This window comes from Lutra lutra, chromosome 18 (genome assembly GCF_902655055.1).
Source record: "Lutra lutra chromosome 18, mLutLut1.2, whole genome shotgun sequence".
Classification (NCBI taxonomy): domain Eukaryota; kingdom Metazoa; phylum Chordata; class Mammalia; order Carnivora; family Mustelidae; genus Lutra; species Lutra lutra.
The window spans coordinates 9687102-9708510 of record NC_062295.1 but is presented as its reverse complement, the minus strand read 5'-3'; the positions used below and the strand labels follow the sequence as shown (position 1 = coordinate 9708510).

General features: G+C 55.7%; 1 protein-coding gene across 2 annotated transcripts in view; it reads right to left on the bottom strand.

Annotated features, from left to right (window-relative positions):
- Positions 1–21409, bottom strand: part of SNX29 (sorting nexin 29) — a 479895-nt gene that overhangs the window by 382238 nt on the left and 76248 nt on the right. For both annotated transcript variants that reach the window (XM_047712611.1, XM_047712612.1), the window contains exons 10-11: positions 15551–15626; positions 14492–14574 (exon numbers count right to left, since the gene is read on the bottom strand). In XM_047712611.1, the coding sequence (XP_047568567.1) occupies positions 14492–14574; positions 15551–15626 (159 nt within the window). The remainder of the gene's footprint in view (positions 1–14491; positions 14575–15550; positions 15627–21409) is intronic.

Below are 21409 nucleotides of genomic sequence, written 5' to 3'. Positions count from 1 at the left end.
GGGCTCCTCTACTCTGAGCCCCCATCAGAACCCGCCAGGAGCAAGGCTCTGAGGGCACAGAGCGGTGGGCTGCACGACGTCTGTGCCACATCCTGGAGGCTCGGGCACATCTGGACATCCCGCTTGCTTTCTCAGAAGAGCCCAACCCATAAGCGTGCCCTGAACCCGAAGGGCATGGATGCTAGGGCGACTCCCCCAGACCCCAGTGCAGGCCTGAGAACAAGAGGGCAGGGGCTGGCGGGGGCCAAGAGGGCTCCACCCACACTGGGAGCCAAGACTGGCAGAGCTCTGCAGAAGGAACCCAGCAGCAGGAGATAACCCACCCCAAGATGGGCTACATCCGTTTCTGTTCCCTGAAGCCTCATTTCCCCCAAGGTCTGAATTCATGGCTAAATAAATCAGAAAACTCAGCGGGAGAGGTCAAAACCCACCTGGGCCACGGCGCTCTCCCCACACATACACACACACTCAGCTCTGCCCCCCACAAGCCCCCACCACCAGCACACGGGAAGTCCCAAGTCAGGGTCACTAAATACTGAGCTACGGCCTGTCACCCCAGGAGTGGAACCGAACCTCCCTGCTACACATGGACCCCATTTCTATGGCTGCTTCCCGTTTCCCGGCTTCAGGGAGAACCGGAGAGGTGCCTATCGAGAGAAGGACCAGGGAACAGGGTGGCACGCTGGAACTCAGCCTGACCACCAGTGAGAGGGGCCGTGGGTCTGACACCCGGCCAGTCGCCCAGCACACTCAGGCTCCATTCTCTAGGCTCCATCTCATGAAGGCTGTCCATGGATCTGTGAGGCAGAGATTCCTGATCCCATTTTGCAGAAGAGGAAACAGAGCCTCAGGGAAGTCACCCACCCACAACCGCCTACCTAAACACAGCCCGAACCCTGTATCTCTTCTCAAGGCAGGGGCTCTGTGCTGGAGAGATGCCGGGTCTCTCAGCGACCACCTCCGTGGGGAGGAGGTGCCCCCAGCTTCCCGCCCCCGTCTCTCTGCCCCTCGTGCACAGCTCCCCCAAGGGGCAGGCGACGACCCGCTCAGGAGTCACACAGGAGGCAATGGGCAAGCCCGGCCCAGCCCCCTGCAGGTTCCCGCTGCCCACCGGCTGTTCACTCACCCATGGGCTACGCTCAGGACCCCGCACTGTGGGGCCTCCGCCTGACCCGTGAACTCAGGGTTGACATCCTTGCAAGTCCTTCAGCTCACAGCTTTAAAACAAATTTCCAGGCAGCTCTACTGCCCACGAGACCACCATTCTGATCTGCAGCTGTCTGTCTGGTGACTCCTAAGCAAAGTCCTAAAGGAGAACAGGCGCTCCCCAGGCCACAAAGGGGATTCCAGGGGAGGGGGCTGCTCCTAAGGGAAGGACGAGCAGGGACTGCATCCCTTGCCCCTGAAAGCTGACTGGGTACAGGGGCCTGAGGCAGCCCGGTGCTGCTGAGCAACCTGACGCCATGTCAGAGAGAGGGGCAGACGCTCTGCCAGCCCTGTCCATCCCCCATCAGAACCAGCCAGGAGCAAGTCCAGCAGTGTGTCCCTCCGGAGGCTGAACCCCACCAAGGTTAGGGGCTGGGGCCTGGGGGCGGCTGAGGAGGCTGCAGTGGGAGCAAGGGGGAAGGCAAAATCTTTGCTGTGTCCCATTACCACTTTCTAGGCTTTTCCAAGCAGACGTATTCACATACATAACACCAATTTTAATAGTTCTCTTTAAAGGTAACACTTAAGGGGCATCTGGGTGGCTCAGTCATAAAGCGTCTGCCTTTGGCTCAGGTCATGATCCCGGAGTCCTGGGATCGAGCCCCATATCGGGCTCTCGGCTCGGCCGGAAGCCTGCTTCTCCCTCTCCCACTCCCCGGGCTTGTGTTCCTACTCTGGCTGTGTCTCTCTCTGTCAAATAAATAAATAAAAGTTTTTTAAAAAATTAATAAATAAGGGTAACATAAGATCCAGGACAGGAGAGAGACGAGGTGGAAGAAAAGGAAGAAATGAGCCAGAGCCAGAGCATAAGTACTCTGCCCCTATACTGCTCAGGCCCTCTCACGGGTGGGTGCTCGCCCCCTTTTAGGACATGAGCCCCCGGGGCGTGGCATGTCCTCTGGGCCCAGTGCTCCGGTGACCTGTCACCTCCACCCCGACTTCAAACCCGGTAACGGGGCACATCTCTACTAACTGAGCTGGCCCGGCTCTCCCGTGGCACAGGTCGAACAGAGCTGCTACCTCAAACAAGACTGACTGGGGCTGCATCCCCTGAGCAAAGAGCCCAGGCCAGCTCGGAAAGACAACAGACTATGACAGAAGCCACTGTCAGGCCCAGCTGAGAGCCCACTAGGAGCCTCCAGACCAAGGATCATTCCTGGCTGAGGGTCAAGAGCACCCACGCCGAAAGTCTATAAACCAATTAGGAGACTGCGTTGTGAAGGGAGCCGGCAGGAACACAAGAGACCTCAGACTAGAAGGATGAAATTCCAAAAGAGGGCAAAAATCACATTTGGCTCAAAAGACCCAGGAGCATGATACTGAGACCTGGAAAGTCCCGATAGTTCACAGCAGCCTGTGGTTACGATGGGTAAGGGAAAGCTTCCCAGCGGAGTGACGCCGGCCAAAAGCAGGAGGTCACCCCGAAAGACAGACTCCTGAACATGCCCTGGGACACAGGCCAGCTGAAGCACAGCCTACGTGGGCCAAATGCACGCGGTGAGTCATTTCCTCCCCTCCCCCTGCTGGGCCAGTCACTTCCCCTCTATAACGTGGGCTAACAGCAGCCCCACCCTCAAGATCCTGCAAAGACTGAGTACGTGTGGTCAGAGGACGGAGGACTAGGTAGCATCGCCATCACTTCCTCAAGGGCCTCCTGACAGCGGGAAGAGGCCCTCCAGACCCACAGGGTGTCCCGCAGCGCTGAGCAGGGCTCGGAGGCAGGGCTCCTCGATGCCCCATTCAACAGCCTTTGCACATGGCTGCCCTTCCCCTGGAGAGCCCTCCCCTCCTCACCAAGGCTGCCTCAAAGCCGCACACCCACCCCTCAGCCCTTCCCTCCTCTGTCCTCCTGGACGGCAGCCCCCATCCCTAGGCACCAGCAGGGAAACAGTCATGCTTGTCCACTACGGACACCATCCCGCACTGGGCTGGAGGACCCTCCAGTTCCAGGTAAGCAGGGGAAGCTGGACTACCTGATCCGACACTCGGATTAGGATTTCCCGCTCTGGAGGGGCTCATTCCAGGTAGTGGAGAGGGACGAGCACTGGGGCAGTCACTCACTGCCCAGAGGCTTCAACGAATACACCCCCCCGCGTGACCCAGCCGCCTTCCTGTCCCCCGCGCAGCCATTTCTCATTCACTTGTGGGTTTTCTCACCACGGTTACTTCCAAGAGATTCTGAAGTTCCTGTGGGCAGGGTCCACGGAACAAGAACTCACACATGCTGAACGCACTGCCATAAGCACGTAACGTGAACTGAACGCCCCACAGCAACCCAGGGTGCTGGGACTCTTGTAACCTGTACTTTCATGATGGGGAAACTGAGGCACCGAGCTTCTGCGTGGCAGAGCTGGATCTCCCACACCTTTGACTCCCCGGCACTTAGAACAGTGCCCAGTGTGTGAGAGGCGCTCAGTAAAGGTTTGTGAGTGGAATAAACAAATCAACAGAGAAGTGAGGCGTGCCTAAATGTCATCGGGAACATTTTAGCTACCAAGACCATGACTGCAGGTCCAGCGGGTGACTTTCAGTGAGGCGTTTCCCCTTTAAAGAAACTCGCCCAACTCAAGGACTTGTGACAGCCGTTACCAGCTGGATTCACTCCTTGTGCTTAAGGGGGCAAGGGGTTCGTTGTACAGGCAAAGCAGCGGCCTGCTGGCCACCCCCCTCCCTGCCTCCAACTGAATCGTCCAGCCCTGGACCAAGCCACCGGCTGGCCGTGGGGCCTTGCCACCTCCTCAGAATCGGAATCGTTACTACAGCACTCTTCAAGCTGCGGAATGTTTGGAATCGCGTTGCCAGGCAATGAGCCAGACCTCCTCACTCGCATTGAGAATCCCGTCCAGTAACAGCTGGGACAAAAAAAGGACCCGCTCAGCAAGGCCTAGTGACAACCAAGGATGTTTTTCCTGCCCTCTGCCCCAGCTCGGTATCAAACGTGAGGAGAAATCAAGAAGAAATAATCACATTGAGCATCTGGGCTTACCTCTCTCTACCACCTACCACTCCCCAACCCACCCCCAAGCCCCCAAAAAGGGAAAAGGAGGCAATGATCAGGACTGTGATGATGAATACAGCTCCATGGAGAATTCACCCTATTTCATGAGAAGCAATGACAAAGGAGAAATATTTTCTAATTAGCCTATTTTCCTTTTGCGAAATAGGGCTAGACACCTACACCGCCTCAGAAAGCCACTGGCAACCGTCGCTGCACTCACGGCCGATACACCGTTCCGTGCATGCTCAGTGCTCTCCAGCTAGAGAGGGCCCTTGCTCCCGCCGCCAGCACCACCCCCACCTCGCCTTTAAAATAGGCCCCAGCGCTGGGCATCAAAAACCCAGACCCCAGCAACCCACGGCGGCAGGAGAGCGCGGACGGGCAAGGCAGAGAAAGAGCCGGAGCGCCCCCTGGTGGCCGCGGGGCTGCCCTTCCTGCACTGCGCCCGAAGGAAGGCGGAGCCCCTTGCTTCCACCTTCCAGCTCCCAAATGATCATACGGTCCAACAAAGAACTCAGTTCAGGGGTAGATACTCGTTTTCGTAGAGAGGGAGCGAAGGAACGTGGGGCTGACGTGAATACCAATAAGTACCAACTGAAGGAATTCTTAGGAAACTGGGTCCCAAGGAGCCGCACGTGCTGCCCGTGACGGTCTCTGCAGCTATGGGGACGATGACCCGGCTGTCATGTACTCTGGCGCGTTGTGCAGGTGCTCTTCTGATGCACCAGCCCCCCTAAATCATCCCGCTGCAATGACGGAACAAGGCGGCTCCCAAAGGTAGACCCAAGAGCAAATGCTCTCTGGGGCCGTCATTTCATCGGTTTCATTGGGCTTCCTCCTTCTCTTAAGTTCAATCCCCTGAGCTGAGCAGGAGGCAAGTGGTCAAAAAAATGAAAAAGGTCTAAAATAAAATCTGGTTCCTGGAAAACAGCCCCGCTGCCTCCTCCTGTCCTATCATGAAGTGTCTCGGCCCTGGCACTACTGACCTGTGGGGCTGGGCCATCCCCCGCTGTGGGGCCGTCCTGTGCACAGTGGGATGTTAGCAGCACCCCATCCCCATGGGACACCCAAAAATGTCTCCAGATCCTGCCCAATGTCCTCCAGGGGCTGAAAGTGCCCGTCACTGAGAACCACTGTCCTATCTGACCCTCGTTTCCACTCTTACGGCCTCACAGAAAGAGGGTACACGCTGACGACCTCTCAACTAGGAGGAAACGTTAAGGAGTAAGAGCCAGGCAGAGGGAACTGTCTCGGCCTATGCAGCAGGGAGGGCGCCAGTGAAACAGGAAATCGGGTCTACCCGCTGGCAGCTCAACAAGGCCCAGGTACTGCCTTCGATGGTCGGCCAGCAATGTAACCTTCAAGCGAGGTTCACAACAATAACACGTACGACATGCCAGGTACTCTCCGCGACATGTTTTTCCAGTTTTTCTTACCAAGGTATGATTCACATGGAATATCTTCAGGACTTGTCCTGGGTTAGTTCACTGCATCCTCACAATCCTATTAGATGTGGACTATCATTCACCCCATTTTACAGATGAGAATACGGAGGTGCAGGCAGGCCCCATAACGTGCCCGAGCTCCCACTGCTCAGCTGTGGAGGGAGGCGGGTAAGAAGACAGCGATCGGGGGCACCTGGGTGGCTCAGTGGGTTAAGCCTCTGCCTTCGGCTCGGGTCATGATCTCAGGGTCCTGGGATCGAGCCCCGCATGGGACTCTCTGCTCAGCAGGGAGCCTGCTTCCCCCTCTCTCTCTGCCTGCCTCTCTGCCTACTTGTGATCTCTCTCTCTCTCTCTCTGTCAAATAAATAAATAAAATATTAAAAAAAAAAAAAGAAGAAGACAGCGATTGACCCGGTAGGAACATCGGCGTGGAAGACCCACAGCAAGGATAACCAGCCCCAGACTCACAATGCGCCGTTACGGCAAACTAAGCATCCACATGGTCCTCACTGTTTCCCAAGGTCCGGAAACCTCTGAGGAAGAATGATGAAAGCAAAGGAATTCTCCCCAGGGAAGATCCATGTGTGAGCACGAACACACGAAAACAACTTTGCACACGATCACAGGGCTTCTGCGGGCTCTGAAGCTCTCCGCCGGCTCCCAGGGAAACATGCGACACCAAGATACTTTGGGCTCCAAGCCAGACACTGCACAGACCTCGTGAAGAATGCTGTAAGCAGGTTAACACTTCATTTCCTTTCCAGGACTGGGAAACCGAGGTCAGAGCAGGTAAAGTACTTGCCCAAGGTCACAGAGCTCGTGTACAGCAACACGACAGTCTGCCTGAGCTCAGTGTTCTTTCCACCCCAAAAGGCGTCCTTCACAACTCAACTCAGCTGCGACCACCCACGCCAGAATACTATGAAAACAAAGGACGCGTAAAGAATGTATACGTCTCAACGAGCAGCACTGGTGAGAGAAACTTGGCGGCAACCGTGCAGATAAGGACTGCTGGCCACCCAGAATCCAAACCCAAAGGTGGCATTTGCCTTTCACAGAGGTTAACTCGCCCTTCCCAACTCTGTAAGACAGCGACTCTTCCAAGCAGTCCGCAGGCGTCCGGGCACTCGTACAAACCCCACCCTGCCTCTCTCCAAACGGCCATGCCTCCTGCATCGGCTGACACCTGGCCTGGAGAAGGAAAACTACGGGCCAAATGTCAGCATCAGTAGGTTTATGCTTACTAGCTTCCCGAGCCAAGGTCATGCAAAGTCAGCTCAACAGTCAACACGTTTGCAAAGGAGGCCGTCTGCGCGGAGAGAAGGAGAGGCCTGCACGGACACAGCAACAAGCCTGACCAGGCAAGACACGAGAAACTTCCCGACTTTGACGACTTGGCTCTTTCGTGGTCGCAAAGGAGAACGTCGGGATGATGACCCCTTTCCCAGGACAGACAGTCAGAAATGCCAGGAATCCTGGAGGGTGGTCTCCTCCACTTCAAAGTTGGGAAAACTGAGGCATAGAGTGACCAAGGGACCCACTGCTATCAGAGCCAGTGTCAGCACCAAGTTTTCAATCCCCAAGCTAGTGCTCCTTCTGCTAGCACCAGCTGCCTGCTCCCTGGTGTGGGGCACAGAGAAGATCCACTCGCTCCCCTGCCCCCACGTGTAACTCACAGTCCTGGGCTTATGCCATAGACCAAGCCAGAGATGTAGTGGTGATCAGGGGACTGGCTTGCAGCTCATTCCTGCAGAACACTTTTTAAAGTTTTAGAAAATTTTTTAAAAATGTGTTTTGTTTTAAGTTTAAAAAAATGTTTTAACAGTTTCCAGGCTTTGGGGGGGGCGCCCGGGTGGCTAAGTCGTTAAGCCTCTGCCTTTGGCTCAGGTCATGATCCCAGGGTCTTGGGATCAAGCCCCGCATCAGGCTCTCTGCTCAGCGGGAAGCCTGCTTCCCCGTCTCCCGCTCCCCGTGCTGGTGCTTGCACACGCTCTTTCTCTCTCACACAAGTAAAAAAATAAAAACTTTAAAAATTAATAAATAAAAGTTTTCAGGCTTGTTAGAACTCGAATCAACACTGGATCGTTCCTTCACCCCCTCAACTAAAATTTCTTGAGCCACAACGCCATGGCAGGCAGGATTTTAGGCATCGGGTGCAGGCGTGAATGAGCAGGCTAAGCACCCATCTTCCAGGAACTCACATCCTGTGGGGACACAGAAAACAGACCGTATGTTCAGGTCAGGAACGTTTCGAAAACCTGCAATCAGCAGACGTAGAGGAACAGAGTGGGTGGTGCCAGCAAGCTCTTTGGGATGTGTGGTCAGGGGAGGAAAGCTTCTTTAAGAAGGGACATCTCGGGGCACCTGGGTGGCTCAGTCGTTAAGCGTCTGCCTTCAGCTCAGGTCATGATCCCGGGGTCCTGGGATCAAGCCCCACATCGGGCTCCCTGCTCCGTGGGGAGCCTGTTTTTCCCTCTCTCATTCCCTCAGCTGTGTTCCCTCTCTCTCTGTGTCTCTCTGCCAAATAAATAAATGAAACCTTTAAAAAAAAAAAAAGATGGATATCTCTGCAGACCTAAATACTTCCCTCTGAGGGCCAGTCATTCCCGAAGCAGGGGGGGAGGGCTTCCAGAAACAGTGAGGAGGAGGAGAGGAAGGAAACCCCAGCTCCACCACATCTTGGCACTCGGACCTTCCACAGCCTCCCTCGGCCTGTTTCCTCCAGCTAGAAGACAAGGCCAACACACCCACTTTGCAGGGATGCTGTGACAACTGAGCGATAACATGTGTACAGTCTGGGTCACAACAGGCGACACGATGGAGATAAGCATACTATTAATCTCCTCCAGGCACTCATTGAAGGAAACTGGAATTGCTCCAGAGAAAGGTCTGAACTCGTGAGTTGACCTGCTACCTGAAGATGGACGGGCCAAGGACCAGGATGGGAACATCAGGGACCAGGTCCACAATCCTAAGGGTCTCGGCTCTAACTGCGGTTTACAGCTTAAACCCTTGGGGCTGCCGAATGGGCTCCAAACTGATCCCCCACAAAGGTCTCCAGAAGTAAGTGTCTTTACTTTACATATGACATTTTACATATGAAGAACAGGGTCCCAGAGAGTCTGGAGGCAAAAAAAAAAAAAAAAAAAGAGGAAGGGAAACCCAGCCAGGAAGCCCTGGAGCCAAGGCCAGACCCCAGGGTGGCTGCACCAGGTCGCACCCCCCCTCAACATGAAACAGTCCTCCCCCTGCTCTCCTGCAGCACTCAGCATGCCCCTGCATGACGGGTGCAAGGGCTCGGGGCCTAGGGCACTGCCTGGGAGCTGTTGGCAGCTTGAAGGAGTAGGGACACCCATGTCAACTCAGGAGTCCCCAGCCTGTGCAGCCCAGGGAGGCCTTCAAGCGCCTTGGAGCAAGCAAGGGCCACCGGGGCCTCCAGGAAGGACTGGGAGGCAGGCTCCTGAGGACACTTGAGGTAGCAGACAAGCCACAGGACCTGCCATAAGAGCAAGTGGCCATGGCCCCAGCACTCTGGCTTAAGACCCTCACCCCGCTCCCCACTGCTCGATCCCACTGGGATCGGAACAGACGGAGGGCCCTCTCCAGCATCCTCGGCTCGACTCTCCCCTCTGCCCAGCCACGCTTCCACTGTCACTATCCACCGCCAAAACCCCTCACCCCTCACCCTCAGCTCTGCCGCACCAACCTGTCTTAATGACACACACCGAGACACCCCCCTCCGTGCCCCACCTTCCTAGCCCTTGCGATGTACCAGCAAAGTTCACGAGTCTGTCCATGTCACCGGTGTCTGTCCTCCCCTCTGGCCTGGCAGCTCCCCGGGGCAGGCTGTTGGCTTCTTGCTGCCTAACACACTGGCCAAGGTAAGTACGGAGGGGTGGGGGGGGGTTCTCATCCCCGAGCCACACGACCAGCGCCAGGAGCAGCAAGTAGCACTCTGTACCCCATTCCCATGTGGTCTCCACACCAGGAAGAACAGGGTTGGGAGGTTGGGAGGGCTGAAGATCCCAAATGAAGGATATAAGCAACCCATGTAATTGGGGTGTGGGGGGAGGTTACAAATGTTAAAGGCCTGGAGGGGACAGCCCCTCCAGGGAGCGCACAGCCACCCAGCCTCTGAGTGCCATTTTCCCGGCTCTCAAAGTAGCAGATGCATGAAAACGCTAGCAACTGGGCGCCTGGGTGGGTCATTCGGCTAACATCTGCCTTCTGCCCAGGTCATGATCTCGGGGTCTTGGGGTCAAGCCCCACATCAGACAGCAGGGAGCCTGCTTCTCCCTCTGCCTGCCACTCCCCCTGCTTATGTGCGCTCTCAAATAAATAAAATCTTTTTTAAAAAACTAAAAAAAAAAAAATGTTAGTGACTACGGAGGGTGGAGGATAAGGAAACTGGCAGCTGTCATCCTACTGGCAACACGGTCCCTCCGAACATGAGACAGCTGAGAACAAATCCATGAATATGGGACTCCCCGTTGGCCTGCTCGCCCCACACCCCAAGAATTTACCACAAAGGAACACGGAGCAGAAAAAAAATTTCCTCCAAGGCTGGCGCTGATTCTCATTTTTCCTTATAATGAGAGGAGACAGTGAGAAAACAATGTAACGGGGCTGGTGCATCCCCTCCCCCCAAATCCCCAGTAAACTGGACTATTACACAGCCATTCGGCGGGAGGACCAGGGAGATGAAGAGGGGAAAGTGCTAGAAAACGATGCTAAGAAAGCAGAATGCAGATAAGCAGATTGGTAAGCGGTGCTATTCACACAACTTACACCCCGCTCTGACGCAGATACTCTTCTCGGCAAGCGGGCGTTTGTGGCATCCTGGTGTCTGGATACGGAAACAGGCCGTGAGAGGTTTGAGACCTGGGGGAAGCCTGGGAAACTGGGCAGCCGGCCTTCAGCCTGCCCCTCCGGGCCGAGACGGCAACAGGCGGGCTGCAGCCGCCCCCCCGCCAGACGGCCCTGCGCACCCCGAACGCAGACACACACACACACCTGCCCGAATGGCAAGTGCCCAGAGGCAGAAGCACGGGTGATCTCCTGAGCGCCAACTGTCTTCACTACTTTGCTAAATCATTACTTCCTCCCAACAGGCTCTGCGTGGTCTTAACTACCAAAGGGCGTCGGAGAAAGAGTGGGAATGTGGGCCTGACCACGCCAACCTCTCTTGGACACTTCATGACAAGAACATACACCCACAAAGCCCAGGACCACACCCTGTGCCACTTCAGAGGTCCCCAGGAGGGGAAGGCTGCCGGCAGAGGACCCGCCTGTCATCCCCGAGCACCGAGGATGACACAGCCCCACTCTAGTGCCACCACAGTGCCGGGCGGCCCCCGCACCCAGGACTGGGTGCAGCTGGGGAAGGCACCCGGCAGGACATGAGGGAGGGTTCTCTGTGTCGCAGAGAATTGGGGCCCCTCCGCCAGGCTCTGCAGGGTTTCTCAGAGTCACACATCTCCCGACTCAAAGCCCATGTGCTTCCCGTGCTGGGATAGGATTCTTCATCTGGAGTCGCACAGCTCTTGGGACACAGTCTCGGGACTCCCCAGGACTGAATGAGGCCCCTAGCCCCCGCCAGCCAAAATTCCCATGGGAAGCTCTAACCTTCAATGGGACTGTATTTGGAGATAGGACCTTTACGGAGGGAATTAAGGTTAAATGAGGTCCTGAGGGTGGGACCGCATTTCAGTAGGCCAGGGTCCTCACAAGCAGAGAAGACACACCAGGAACGCGGAAGCAGGCAGAAAAGGCCACCTGCAAGGCAGGGATAGCGGCCTCGCCAGGAACCAGCACCGAGGTCACCTGGACCTCCAGCCTCTGAAACTGCACGAGAGACTGTTGCTCAGGCCTCCCGGCCTGTGGTACTGTCACGGCCACCCCAGCTGACACCCTGGACCCCAGACAGGCTCGCTCTTCTTATTTTTCTGGGATGTCACAGGGGCAAAGGCAGGACGAGGCGGACACACATCAAAGTCACCTTCCACCCCAAATTTCTAAGAACCCAGGTCTCTCGGGGCACCTGAGTGGCTCAGTGGGTTAAAGCCTCTGCCTTCAGCTCAGGTCATGATCCCAGGGTTCTGGGATCGAGCCCCATATGGGGCTCTCTGCTCCGCGGGGAGCCTGCTTCCTCCTCTCTCTCTGCCTGCCTCTCTGCCTACTTGTGATTTCTATCTGTCAAATAAATAAATAAAATCTTTAAAAAAAAAAAAAAAAAAAAAAGAACCCAGGTCTCTCATCCAGAGCACACACAGGTGACACGGCACCACCAGCCCCTGCCCCAGGCAGCGCACCATCACGCCCACAAAGTCCACTAGCACAGAGTATCAAGGGTCAAGATGTGGGTGTGGTAACACATCTGGAGATTCATGTGACAAACTCTGGGTAGGTCCCTACTTGCCAAAGATACCAAATAATAAAACTAGCCGGAAGATGGTATATACGAGTACAGACAGACGAACAGCCAAAATCTCCACCATCAGCACTGTGGTCATCCGCTGCGTGCTGATGGCGGAGATTTTGGTGGAAGCAGGGCCCGCTGCTTCCTCGAGCCCAACGTGGCCCAGGAGGCCCCAGAGCCTCTGACAAACCAGACATGGTGGGACACTGCAGGAGGGGACGCCTCCCCAGGGAGCAAGAACCCCGCCTGGAAGCATGCCGCTGCGCAACTGCTGGGGCGCCCAAAGATTCCTGCGCCTGACAAGGGCGAGGCCTGGTGTGCGAGCCCGCAAGCTCGGGGGCGCTGTTCTTTACGAGACAGACCCAAGTAAGGCAAAACCCGGTGCTCTTTGGAGCAGAAACACCTGGAGCCAGAGAAAAGTCTGGGATCTCTACACAAGGTGTAACCCACTCAGAAAGAGAGCACTGCAGACGCAGAAAGACGAGGCAGAAAGGATCAGGGACCCCCAACAAGAGGGCTTCTGGGTGTTCTCAATCCTTCTGGTTTCTTCCCAGAAAAAGGTCTGAGTTTAGCACGAGGATATCTCCAAGCCCCTCGTGCTGCTGCTCAGTCACTCGCCTCTCCTTACAGCAATGGGAGGGGGTCTCGGACAGAAGCTGGGCCAGGCAATGACATCTAGGCCGACTCCATACTGGGTCCTCTCCAATGTCTTAATTTTCAGCTACCTGCCATTTCCGTCAACTGACAGTGGCTCTCCACTTACTATACTCGTGCAAAGTTCCCTTTTCCAGTAAAGGCATTCAGGTTTTCTTAAGTGCACCCACTTAAAAAAAAAAAAAAACAAACAAACAAAAAAAAAAAAACCACATTGCAGGGTAAGAACTAATACAGCAGTAAATAAGTAACAGAACTGGGGCGCCTGGCTGGCTCAGTCAGTGAAGCTGCTGTCTTCGGCTCAGGTCATGGTCCCAGAGTCCTAGGATAGAGTCCCATATCAGGCTCCTTGCTCAGCGGGGAGCCTGCTTCTCTCTCTGCCTCTGCCTGCCGTTCCCCCTGCTTGTGCTCTCTCTCTTTCTCTCTCTGACAAATAAATAAATAAATAGATAAAATCTTTAAAGAAATATTAAGTAACAGAACTTTGGAAGCCAGCGACTTCTCCTACCCCGGGTGCCCCACGTGCGTCAATCTACAGATAACCACATGGCTGAACTCCAGCCGTGACGAACCACACGCTTTCATTACAGACACAGACTGGTCATTCCCACAGCGCCCACCCTACAGAGTCTGGTCACTTCCTTCTTCGTCCCCTACTCAGAGGATGCCAGCTAGCTCCCAAACTCCGCTCTTCCTTCCCTAGCAGTGAAAACCCTACTGGGGAGCAGGACAGGACTCTGCCTCCCTAGCAGCCAGGGGAGGCCATGGGGCTGATTCTGGCCATGCCGATGGGCTACTGTGTGCACCTCCTGGGACGGGGCCACCTGTTCTGTACCACCTGTTTGGGCCCACTCTACAGTTCAGTGAGGCCCATGGGCCTCTTCTCAAAAAATAGTTCAAAACACATAAAACACACCAGACTACAAAGGAAATGGATTCTATTGAAAAAGAACTATCAAAATGTAAAAAAATAAAAGTGATAGAGAAATACATAGAATTATTTATTATCGCATTGAAAACTGTTGTCCAGGAGAAACAACATTCTGAGATTTTGTTCATGTCATGGTTCTCACAGGCGCCTGTGACTTTCACAAAGCAAGATCACCCATTTTGCTAAACTGCTATGGTTTCTCTGGTTTGCTTCTACCTTCATAACTGAAGGCAATGTACATTTCAGGCAAAAGCTAGAGAAAAAAGTTGTAATTTCTTTCCCTAAGAAAGTTCAGACCCTGAATTCTACCTAAGGAAATGGAGGAAGTCTCTCCTTTGCTCCTTCCTCTTTCTTGCTACCTGGGAGGAGAATGGGATGGCTGGAGCCACAACAGCCATTTTGGACCATGAGGCTAGAGAGAAGGAGTCCCAGTGTCTAATGAACATAGAGACATACTCTTCCTTCCTCACAAAAAGGATTCCTCCAGAGCTACAAAGGAAATCCAACTAGCACAATTCCTCTGTAGCTGACAACCTTCCAGGATGCAAACCCCCAAACCTTAAACAACACAAGTTTCCCTCTGGCTCAGTGCTGCTCCATCTCTGCAGCCTGTCCTCTAGAGCGTGCACACACCCAAGCACCGGGTATTAGCTGTAGCTCAGGAAGCTTAGCTCCGAACACCACATTTCGATTCCACGACCAGGTACACACACACACCTGGCTCTACCCCGCATTGCACGAAGTCCGCAGTCACACAGAAGCAAGGGCAAAGGCACTCCACTGATGTGCAGGCCCAAGGCTCACCCAGTGTTGGTGGAGGACACTCAGAAAGTACTTACTAATTGTCATCGATTCTGGCACGGAGGCGGAAGGTAACAGGTTGCTCAGAGGGCTTCCCTGGCCGGGAGGACTGGCTTCCACACTGGGAGAAGGCAGACAGAAGGAAGTTACGCTCGGCCGCTCAAAATATACAACGTCACCATTCAAAAACCGAGCAGGTGTAAGGGTACTCAGGTGCACCTGCTAAAAGCCCGGGAGGCAGCCCTCATCATGTGTGGATTCCCTACTTGCAAATTTGCCTTCTCGCCGAAGTCTGTGTGTATCCCCGAGATCAATACTCAGTATTTGTCTAAAATAAACAGCAAAAAAGACTCCGCATCCTGGAGGGACCTGGTAACCCCAGTCCTCCCTGACTGTGTACAAACTATGCAGAAACCTATAGGCCTTGTCACTATCGGGGAGCAGAGCCCTGTCCATAACACCAAGCATGCTTCGGGGTCATCAGGGACTCCCACCCCGGAGCTAAGGCTGAAAATGCAGATGGGATCTATCCCTATTCACCCAAGTTTGCACCAAATTAAAAGCATAGAGAGAAAAACTGGAAGAGTAACGAGGCTCCCGGGGTATCGGGGAGATTTTGGTGTCCATCTGAGCTCTGCCGCCCAACATCCAGGGACTTTGAGCAGCTGTTTCCCTTTGAGACACTTTTGTCTGAAAAGCAGAAAACCCATACGGGGCATACTACCATATGCCAGACTCAGCACTTCTCAAATACAGGAAGAGCTAAGTGGCTCAGACATTATATAATCAAATCGTGCCTTATTGTGATCAAATGCTAACATCAAGCATAATGGGAGAGGAGGCACCCAGGCATGGCCCCCAAAACCATAAAAGTAAAGGCGGAATACAAATGAAGTTTGCTAAACACCGTCTCTCGCGTTCTGACGCCCTTGGCAACTTCACGTTCTATGATCTAAGCTAAACCTGGACATACACGTGAAATAAGGCCTTGACCTTGCAACCCGGCAGGTGCACTCCGATCTTTAAAAGAGAATAAAACGCACAGTTGTGAACAAGACAACTCAATCCCAAAGGCAATCTGGCTCCAGAATACTGACCTGTACCGGGGGCCGGGCTCCGGGAGAACGTGGTCCTCCGGTCCTGTCCCGTTCTCCAGGCTTCCAATGGGGGCATCTGTGCAGAGAGAGCAGTCGCAGAGAGAAAGTCAGCTGTCTGTTTTCATCTCATTCTCTCCGTGAGGCAAGGACACAGTGCAGACACTGCCTCATCTGCTAAATCAGTCGACTTAAAATGTTTCCTCACCTGCACAATGGATTTTAATCTGCTACTTGTTTCGTGATTTTGGCCATCATCTCAGATGTGACAGCAGTCACTGATACGAGGCCCCATCCTCCCACTTAACCTTTTTGACCTTGAGCCACCTGGAATTGTGCGTGAAGTCCATATTGAGAGCCAGCCTCAGAATCAGGGAATAATAATCAGCTTTCTGATGGACAAAACCGCTCTCGCTGTAGTGGCCCACGACAGCCGCAAGGGGGCAGCACAGTCCAACCGCTGACCATGTCTGTGTGCATCAAAACCAAGTGCCCTGCTGCTTTCTAGAAAGATGCCTCCCCACACTGAGGGGTGTGTGGGGAAGGCATTCAGAAGAAGGGAGCCCACAGATAATCTCTAGAGGCACTAAAGATCTTCATAAACGTATTAGCGGCTATTCAGCTCTCTTTCCAGAAAAAAGTGCAAAGCCACGGCCCTTAGGCTGGATGGTGACATGAAGGCCGGTGTCAGCCATGGTAACACGTGCCCTTTGGAGACACTCCCCGCTTCTCAAGGCCAACTGCAGAGCCAGGCCATGATGGGGGATGGGGCACACCACAGGGCCCACAGCTCCGAGGCCGCCTCCCTGCCATTCCTGTTTTCATCTGAGTTTCCTCCTCCTGCTTGAGATTCCCCATTCTTAAGGGAGTCTACTCAGGGAACCCTGAAGAGAAAATGTCTCTTTGACACTGCTGTCCCCGTTAAGCTATTCCACTTGCTCTTCTTTTTTTTTTTTTCTTTTTTTTAAAGAAGTTTGAGAGGAAAACAGCAAGTGTGTCCCCCTCGGCCTCCCCTGCCCTCCTCTGAGCATTGTGGTGAGTTTACCGGGCCAGGCTCTGCCTCCAGCGTTAAACCTAGCCTCTCTGTGACTCGGCTTCCTCGACTAGGGAAGGGCTAACACCAGCAGCTACCATACGACATCTTAATACCAACCGCGTGATTAAACTCATGTTGTGGCACAAACATGCTTCAGCGGGAACACTCGCTGACTGCGAGCGCAACTGAGCGCAACTCGCTCTGGAACGCCGCCCGCCTACCACAGGCTCTCGCCCTCATCACATACACACACGCACATGCACACACACCACCTCACAGCCTTTCCTCTGATTCCCTTATGAAGACATCTCTGGATCGCAGCTCAGAATCCTCTGCCCCCTCGGCAAACCCAGCAAGGTCCTGGCCCCAGCTGCCAGCAGGTTGAAGAGGACAATGTCCCAAACACGCGCCTGTGGCTGGGACCTCAATCCTGAATCCTCGTCCCACGGGGCTCGCTGCCTGCCTGGAAGCTCTACTGGGACGCCTGCAGGGCCCACGGCCTGGTCACAACTGTCCAGAGCGCTCCCGTCTGACACCCTCTCCACGGGGCCGTCACCTCCCTCCATCACAGAGCTCGAGGTGCCCCGTATCCGCCATTCCTTGTCCACAGTCGTGTCCACCGCCACCCTAGTGCTGAGGCTCCATACCTTCTAGGGGTCTCCCACAGAGGGTCCCCGCAGTCCTGTCCCACCTGTTAATCCAACTCACAGCTTTCGGATTCCTCTCCCTGAAGCAAAAACGGGGACTCCAACATCCACAGCAGCACTCCATAGCTGGAGGAAAGGCCGCCATTACCCACCAGCATTTCAGATCCCAGGCCTACTCGGCCCCAGGGATGTCCCACCAGAACACACCCCCGTGAGCTGGGAGGCGGCAGTGGGCCTGACACACTGGGGCCACAGAGCAAGTGCTCACACAGGCTGTGTCACTCACCATCGAGGCGCCCTCTGAGGGGCGCGCTACTACCTTAATTTTACAGATGTGGAGATGGCCCTGGAGGACTTCAGTGATCTGCCCAAGATCGCAAGCTAACATGCGAGGGTCTGATCCGCACTGTGCCCAGGGGCAGAGCTGAGTCCTTCACCACTTCACGGTCTCTCTCACAGCAGATCTGAGCTACGTGACTCTCCCTCTACGGGTCCTTGCACTCCCTGCCTTATTCCTTTGCCTACACTGCGTCTCCACCTGGACCACATTTTTTTCCAACTGCCAGATGTCCGCTCCCTTCGGCATGCCCCATCCCCATGGACTCTGCACACCCACCACTCACCCACTCGGCAAAGGATCCTTGAGCGCCTCACTGTGCGCCTAGCTCTGGCCTGGGTCAGGGTCACACTGGAACCAGGCAGACATGGACCTGACCGTACAGATCTCAGAGAGTAGCAGGGGGACAGGACTTACCAGGTGGTTACACACCCACACACACGGTTACAAGCTGAGGTAAGGGCACAGGGGATACAGGACGTCTCTGGCAGTGTGAACGTGAGACCTGGCCTGCCAGAGGAGGGGACAGAGGAGCCCTTAATGAGCCACCACCACATGGGCTACCTCCTAAAGGATGTGTGCAGGGGGCAGGAGGAGAGAGACTAGAAGTGGAAGCAGGCAGGCGTGGCTAGGGGCCTGGAGCTAAAGAGAAACGGGAGATCAGGCTGTGCACTGAGCTGAGGACTGGGGGAGCAGCCATGAGGATTCTGGATTTTATCCTCACTGAGCTGGAAGGGTTCGGAGCAAGGGCATGACGCAATTTGATGTGTGCTCTAAGAAATCCCTCCAGTTCTTCTAAGAACAGCCAGGGTGGGGGCAGGAGCAGGAGCAGGGAGAGTTGTTGATGTGCCTTGGCCCCCCACTTGCCTGCAAAACTCCGGGGGGGGTCACCTCTGGATCCCCCCAGAGCCCAGCACGGTGCTGGCGCAGAGCAGGGCCACCCGCCAGTGGCGTACAGAAAACCATGAGCCCTGAGAGGCACAGGACCCACCTGAGGGGTGGGGACCACACAGCACGCAGGCCGGGTGGGCACCACAGTCCCCTGACACCGAAGGCGGTTCCAGCACCCTCCAGGAGCCACGCGCCCAGATCAACCAGCTCAGAGTGGAGCAGCGCGGCCACAGAGCTGCCCCAACGTCACCAAGGAAGCCCGCTGGCCCCGCGGTGGGACACGGAGCTGAGGAGCGTTACACCTGGTGAGGGGACCCAAGGTTTCAAATGAACAAACACGCCCTCAGAAACGGACTCTGAATCTGCGGAAACCCAACACTAAGCCCAGGACCCTCGGGGAGGAGAGGAGCTGTAACGTTCTCACGCGTGCAGCGGGTAGAGGCGGGTGTCCTCCCACCTCCGGCGAGTGCTCGTGTGGAAAGAAACCTCGGGGGTGCGCTCCCCTGCGGCTTCAGAGAGATGACGGTGTAGGTGCTCTGCTGTGTGCAGGTAACGGCCACGCCCAGAGGAGTGACTGGAGCGAACCCTCCACCCGGGTCTCGTGTGACCCTGATGGGTGTGATCCTGCTCCGAGCCTCGGACCCCAGAAACGCAGCTCCAAAGCCTGGCCCCCTTGTCCACAAAGCCTCCTCATCCAAGAAGCAGAAGAAGTATAATTTGTGTGTTGAGAGCCCCTTTCTCTGCCACGTTCTCCCTCCCAGATTTAGCTACCAAATCACTCCTCCTTCTCCACCACGGGCCTCCCTCCCGCTCCCGCTAAAAGCCCCCCAGGGCAGCGACACCATGGCCACCGGCACTTTCAGAGATGCTGGGAAGGTCTCCTAAGGGTAGAGCCCTCTGTGTGCAAAGCTGTTGTGAGACACAAATGGCTCCCCGGCTAGAGTGAGAGAGAATAAGCTGTTAACCTTGATCGAGTGCGAGGGTATCGCTCAGAAGGGACAGCAGTCAGAGATGAGCAAAAGAGCAGCAGTCTGAAAGAGACATGCTGACAGTGCACCCACAGCTGCCCAGGGAAAGGCCCCCCAAGGAAAAGGGGATCAGGCCAGGAGGGACTTGAAGCAACCTGGCCTTCCAATCAGGTAGCAGACTCCCCCGGCTCTGATTCTAGTATCTTCTGCAGCGCACACATCATTTGTCTTCCTATGCAACTCTTACCCGCAGCGACTCTGCCCCCGAGGCTGTCACCAGCTTCCAGGACTCCTGGCAGCTTTGTTACTACAGTAAATTAAAAAGTTGGCAGACCGGCTCACACACAGCATATCTGATGAGGATAAGATATGCTGGGGCTCGGGGTCCCAAGACAGTGACAAGATGAAGCCTCTGGGTCTGGAAGGGTGACAGGCAGAGGTGGGACCGCAGGAAAGCGGCCAGGAGGACGCCTTCCCGCGAGGACGCTGGAGGCCAGCCAGCAGCTCCTTTCCCTGAAGGAGAGCCCACAGAGGGAGGAAGAGCGCTGAGCTCCGTAAGACTAAACCCAACAGAACAGCCCTCACCCCCAGGTCTGATAGTCGAGAGGAGCCCCGCTGAGAAAGGAAGGGGCCACTGGGAACAAAACCGAACACCAAGTGCAGGCACCTTGACACCCCAGCGACCGGTGGCCTCCTTGGTGGGGAGGGAGACAAGGCGAGTGGGGCCCTGGGTCAGCAGGTGGAAGTCATGTGGTCCCAGAGCTGGGTCAGGACCGTCTGCTCTCTGCAAGCCCCGCCTCTTCTCACACACCCTGTCCGAGAGAGCAGTGCCCCTGATGGGCCCTGGCAAGGTAACCAAGCCCGCCCACTGGCTGTCTGGGCCACATGTGGTCCCCTGGGGAATGCAGCAGCTGGCGCTGGCCTGGCCTGCAGACACCAGCTCGAGCCACCAGCTCAGCCCCCCTAGGGGACATCAGTGGAGACCCAGGAAGAATTTCCTGCCAGTACAGGAGGCCATCCAGCCGAGGCCAAATGGGGAGGGGTCAAGAGTGGCAAGATAGAGCACAGCCTCTCAAAGGAAAGAGGAGATGGGGCAGACCCCCTAAGGAAGAGTGGGGCGCACAACAGGAGAGACACGGGAGCACCCTCTGTTCCGACCACCCGTCCATAGACGCCCCACAGCAGGGGTCCCACCACTGCCGCAGGGCTGACAGCAGGCTTCACAGGGCCTTAGCCTGGCACCTGGCCCCATGCCAGCCTGGGGAGCCTTCTGCCCTTCCTCCCAGGCTATGGTTGAGAGAGGATGCCTTGGTCCGAATGGGCCACCTTCCAGGCTGGGGCTCACTCCACGGGCTTGCTACATGCCAGCTGCCATACCACCAGCAGCCGCACCTTCCAGAGATGTGCCCAGCAGACGGAGTCACGTCGCCCTGCATGCTCAGGAGCCCCGGTGTCCGGAGAGGACACTGCCACTCGGGAGAGGTAACCCACCTCCTGCGGCTCCTGGGGCAGGGCTATCTGAGCGCCATTTGAGAGGGCTGCTGGTCAGCGGCCCACCTGCTCTGCACCCCAGCTCTCTGAGCGAGTTTCCGTCCCCTGCCTGGGACAAAAACAACAGTCCATCAACAGAGAGTCTGGTGATCAGACTGTCAACAGCTTCCTGAGCCGTCTAGAAACCGTGATGGTTTCTTAAACCTGGCCCTGGGAGGGGGAGGCAGTGCCTGTGTAGGGGTGGGGGGCCGGGGGCCGTGGGCCAGGGACGGCCACCAGCACTGCACCGTGCCACTCACCGTACTGGCTGCACTGCACACTCGCCCTCTGGGCACACCGGGCTCATCCACACGCACGTTCCTCCCCACCTCCACCACTCCCCGCGACCTGCTCTAGCTCAAGGAAAAAAAACAACAAACCACACGAGAGCACGTTCAACCAAATGGAAGGCGCTGGAAACGCTTACCACCCCACCGGCAGGTTCTAAGCAGG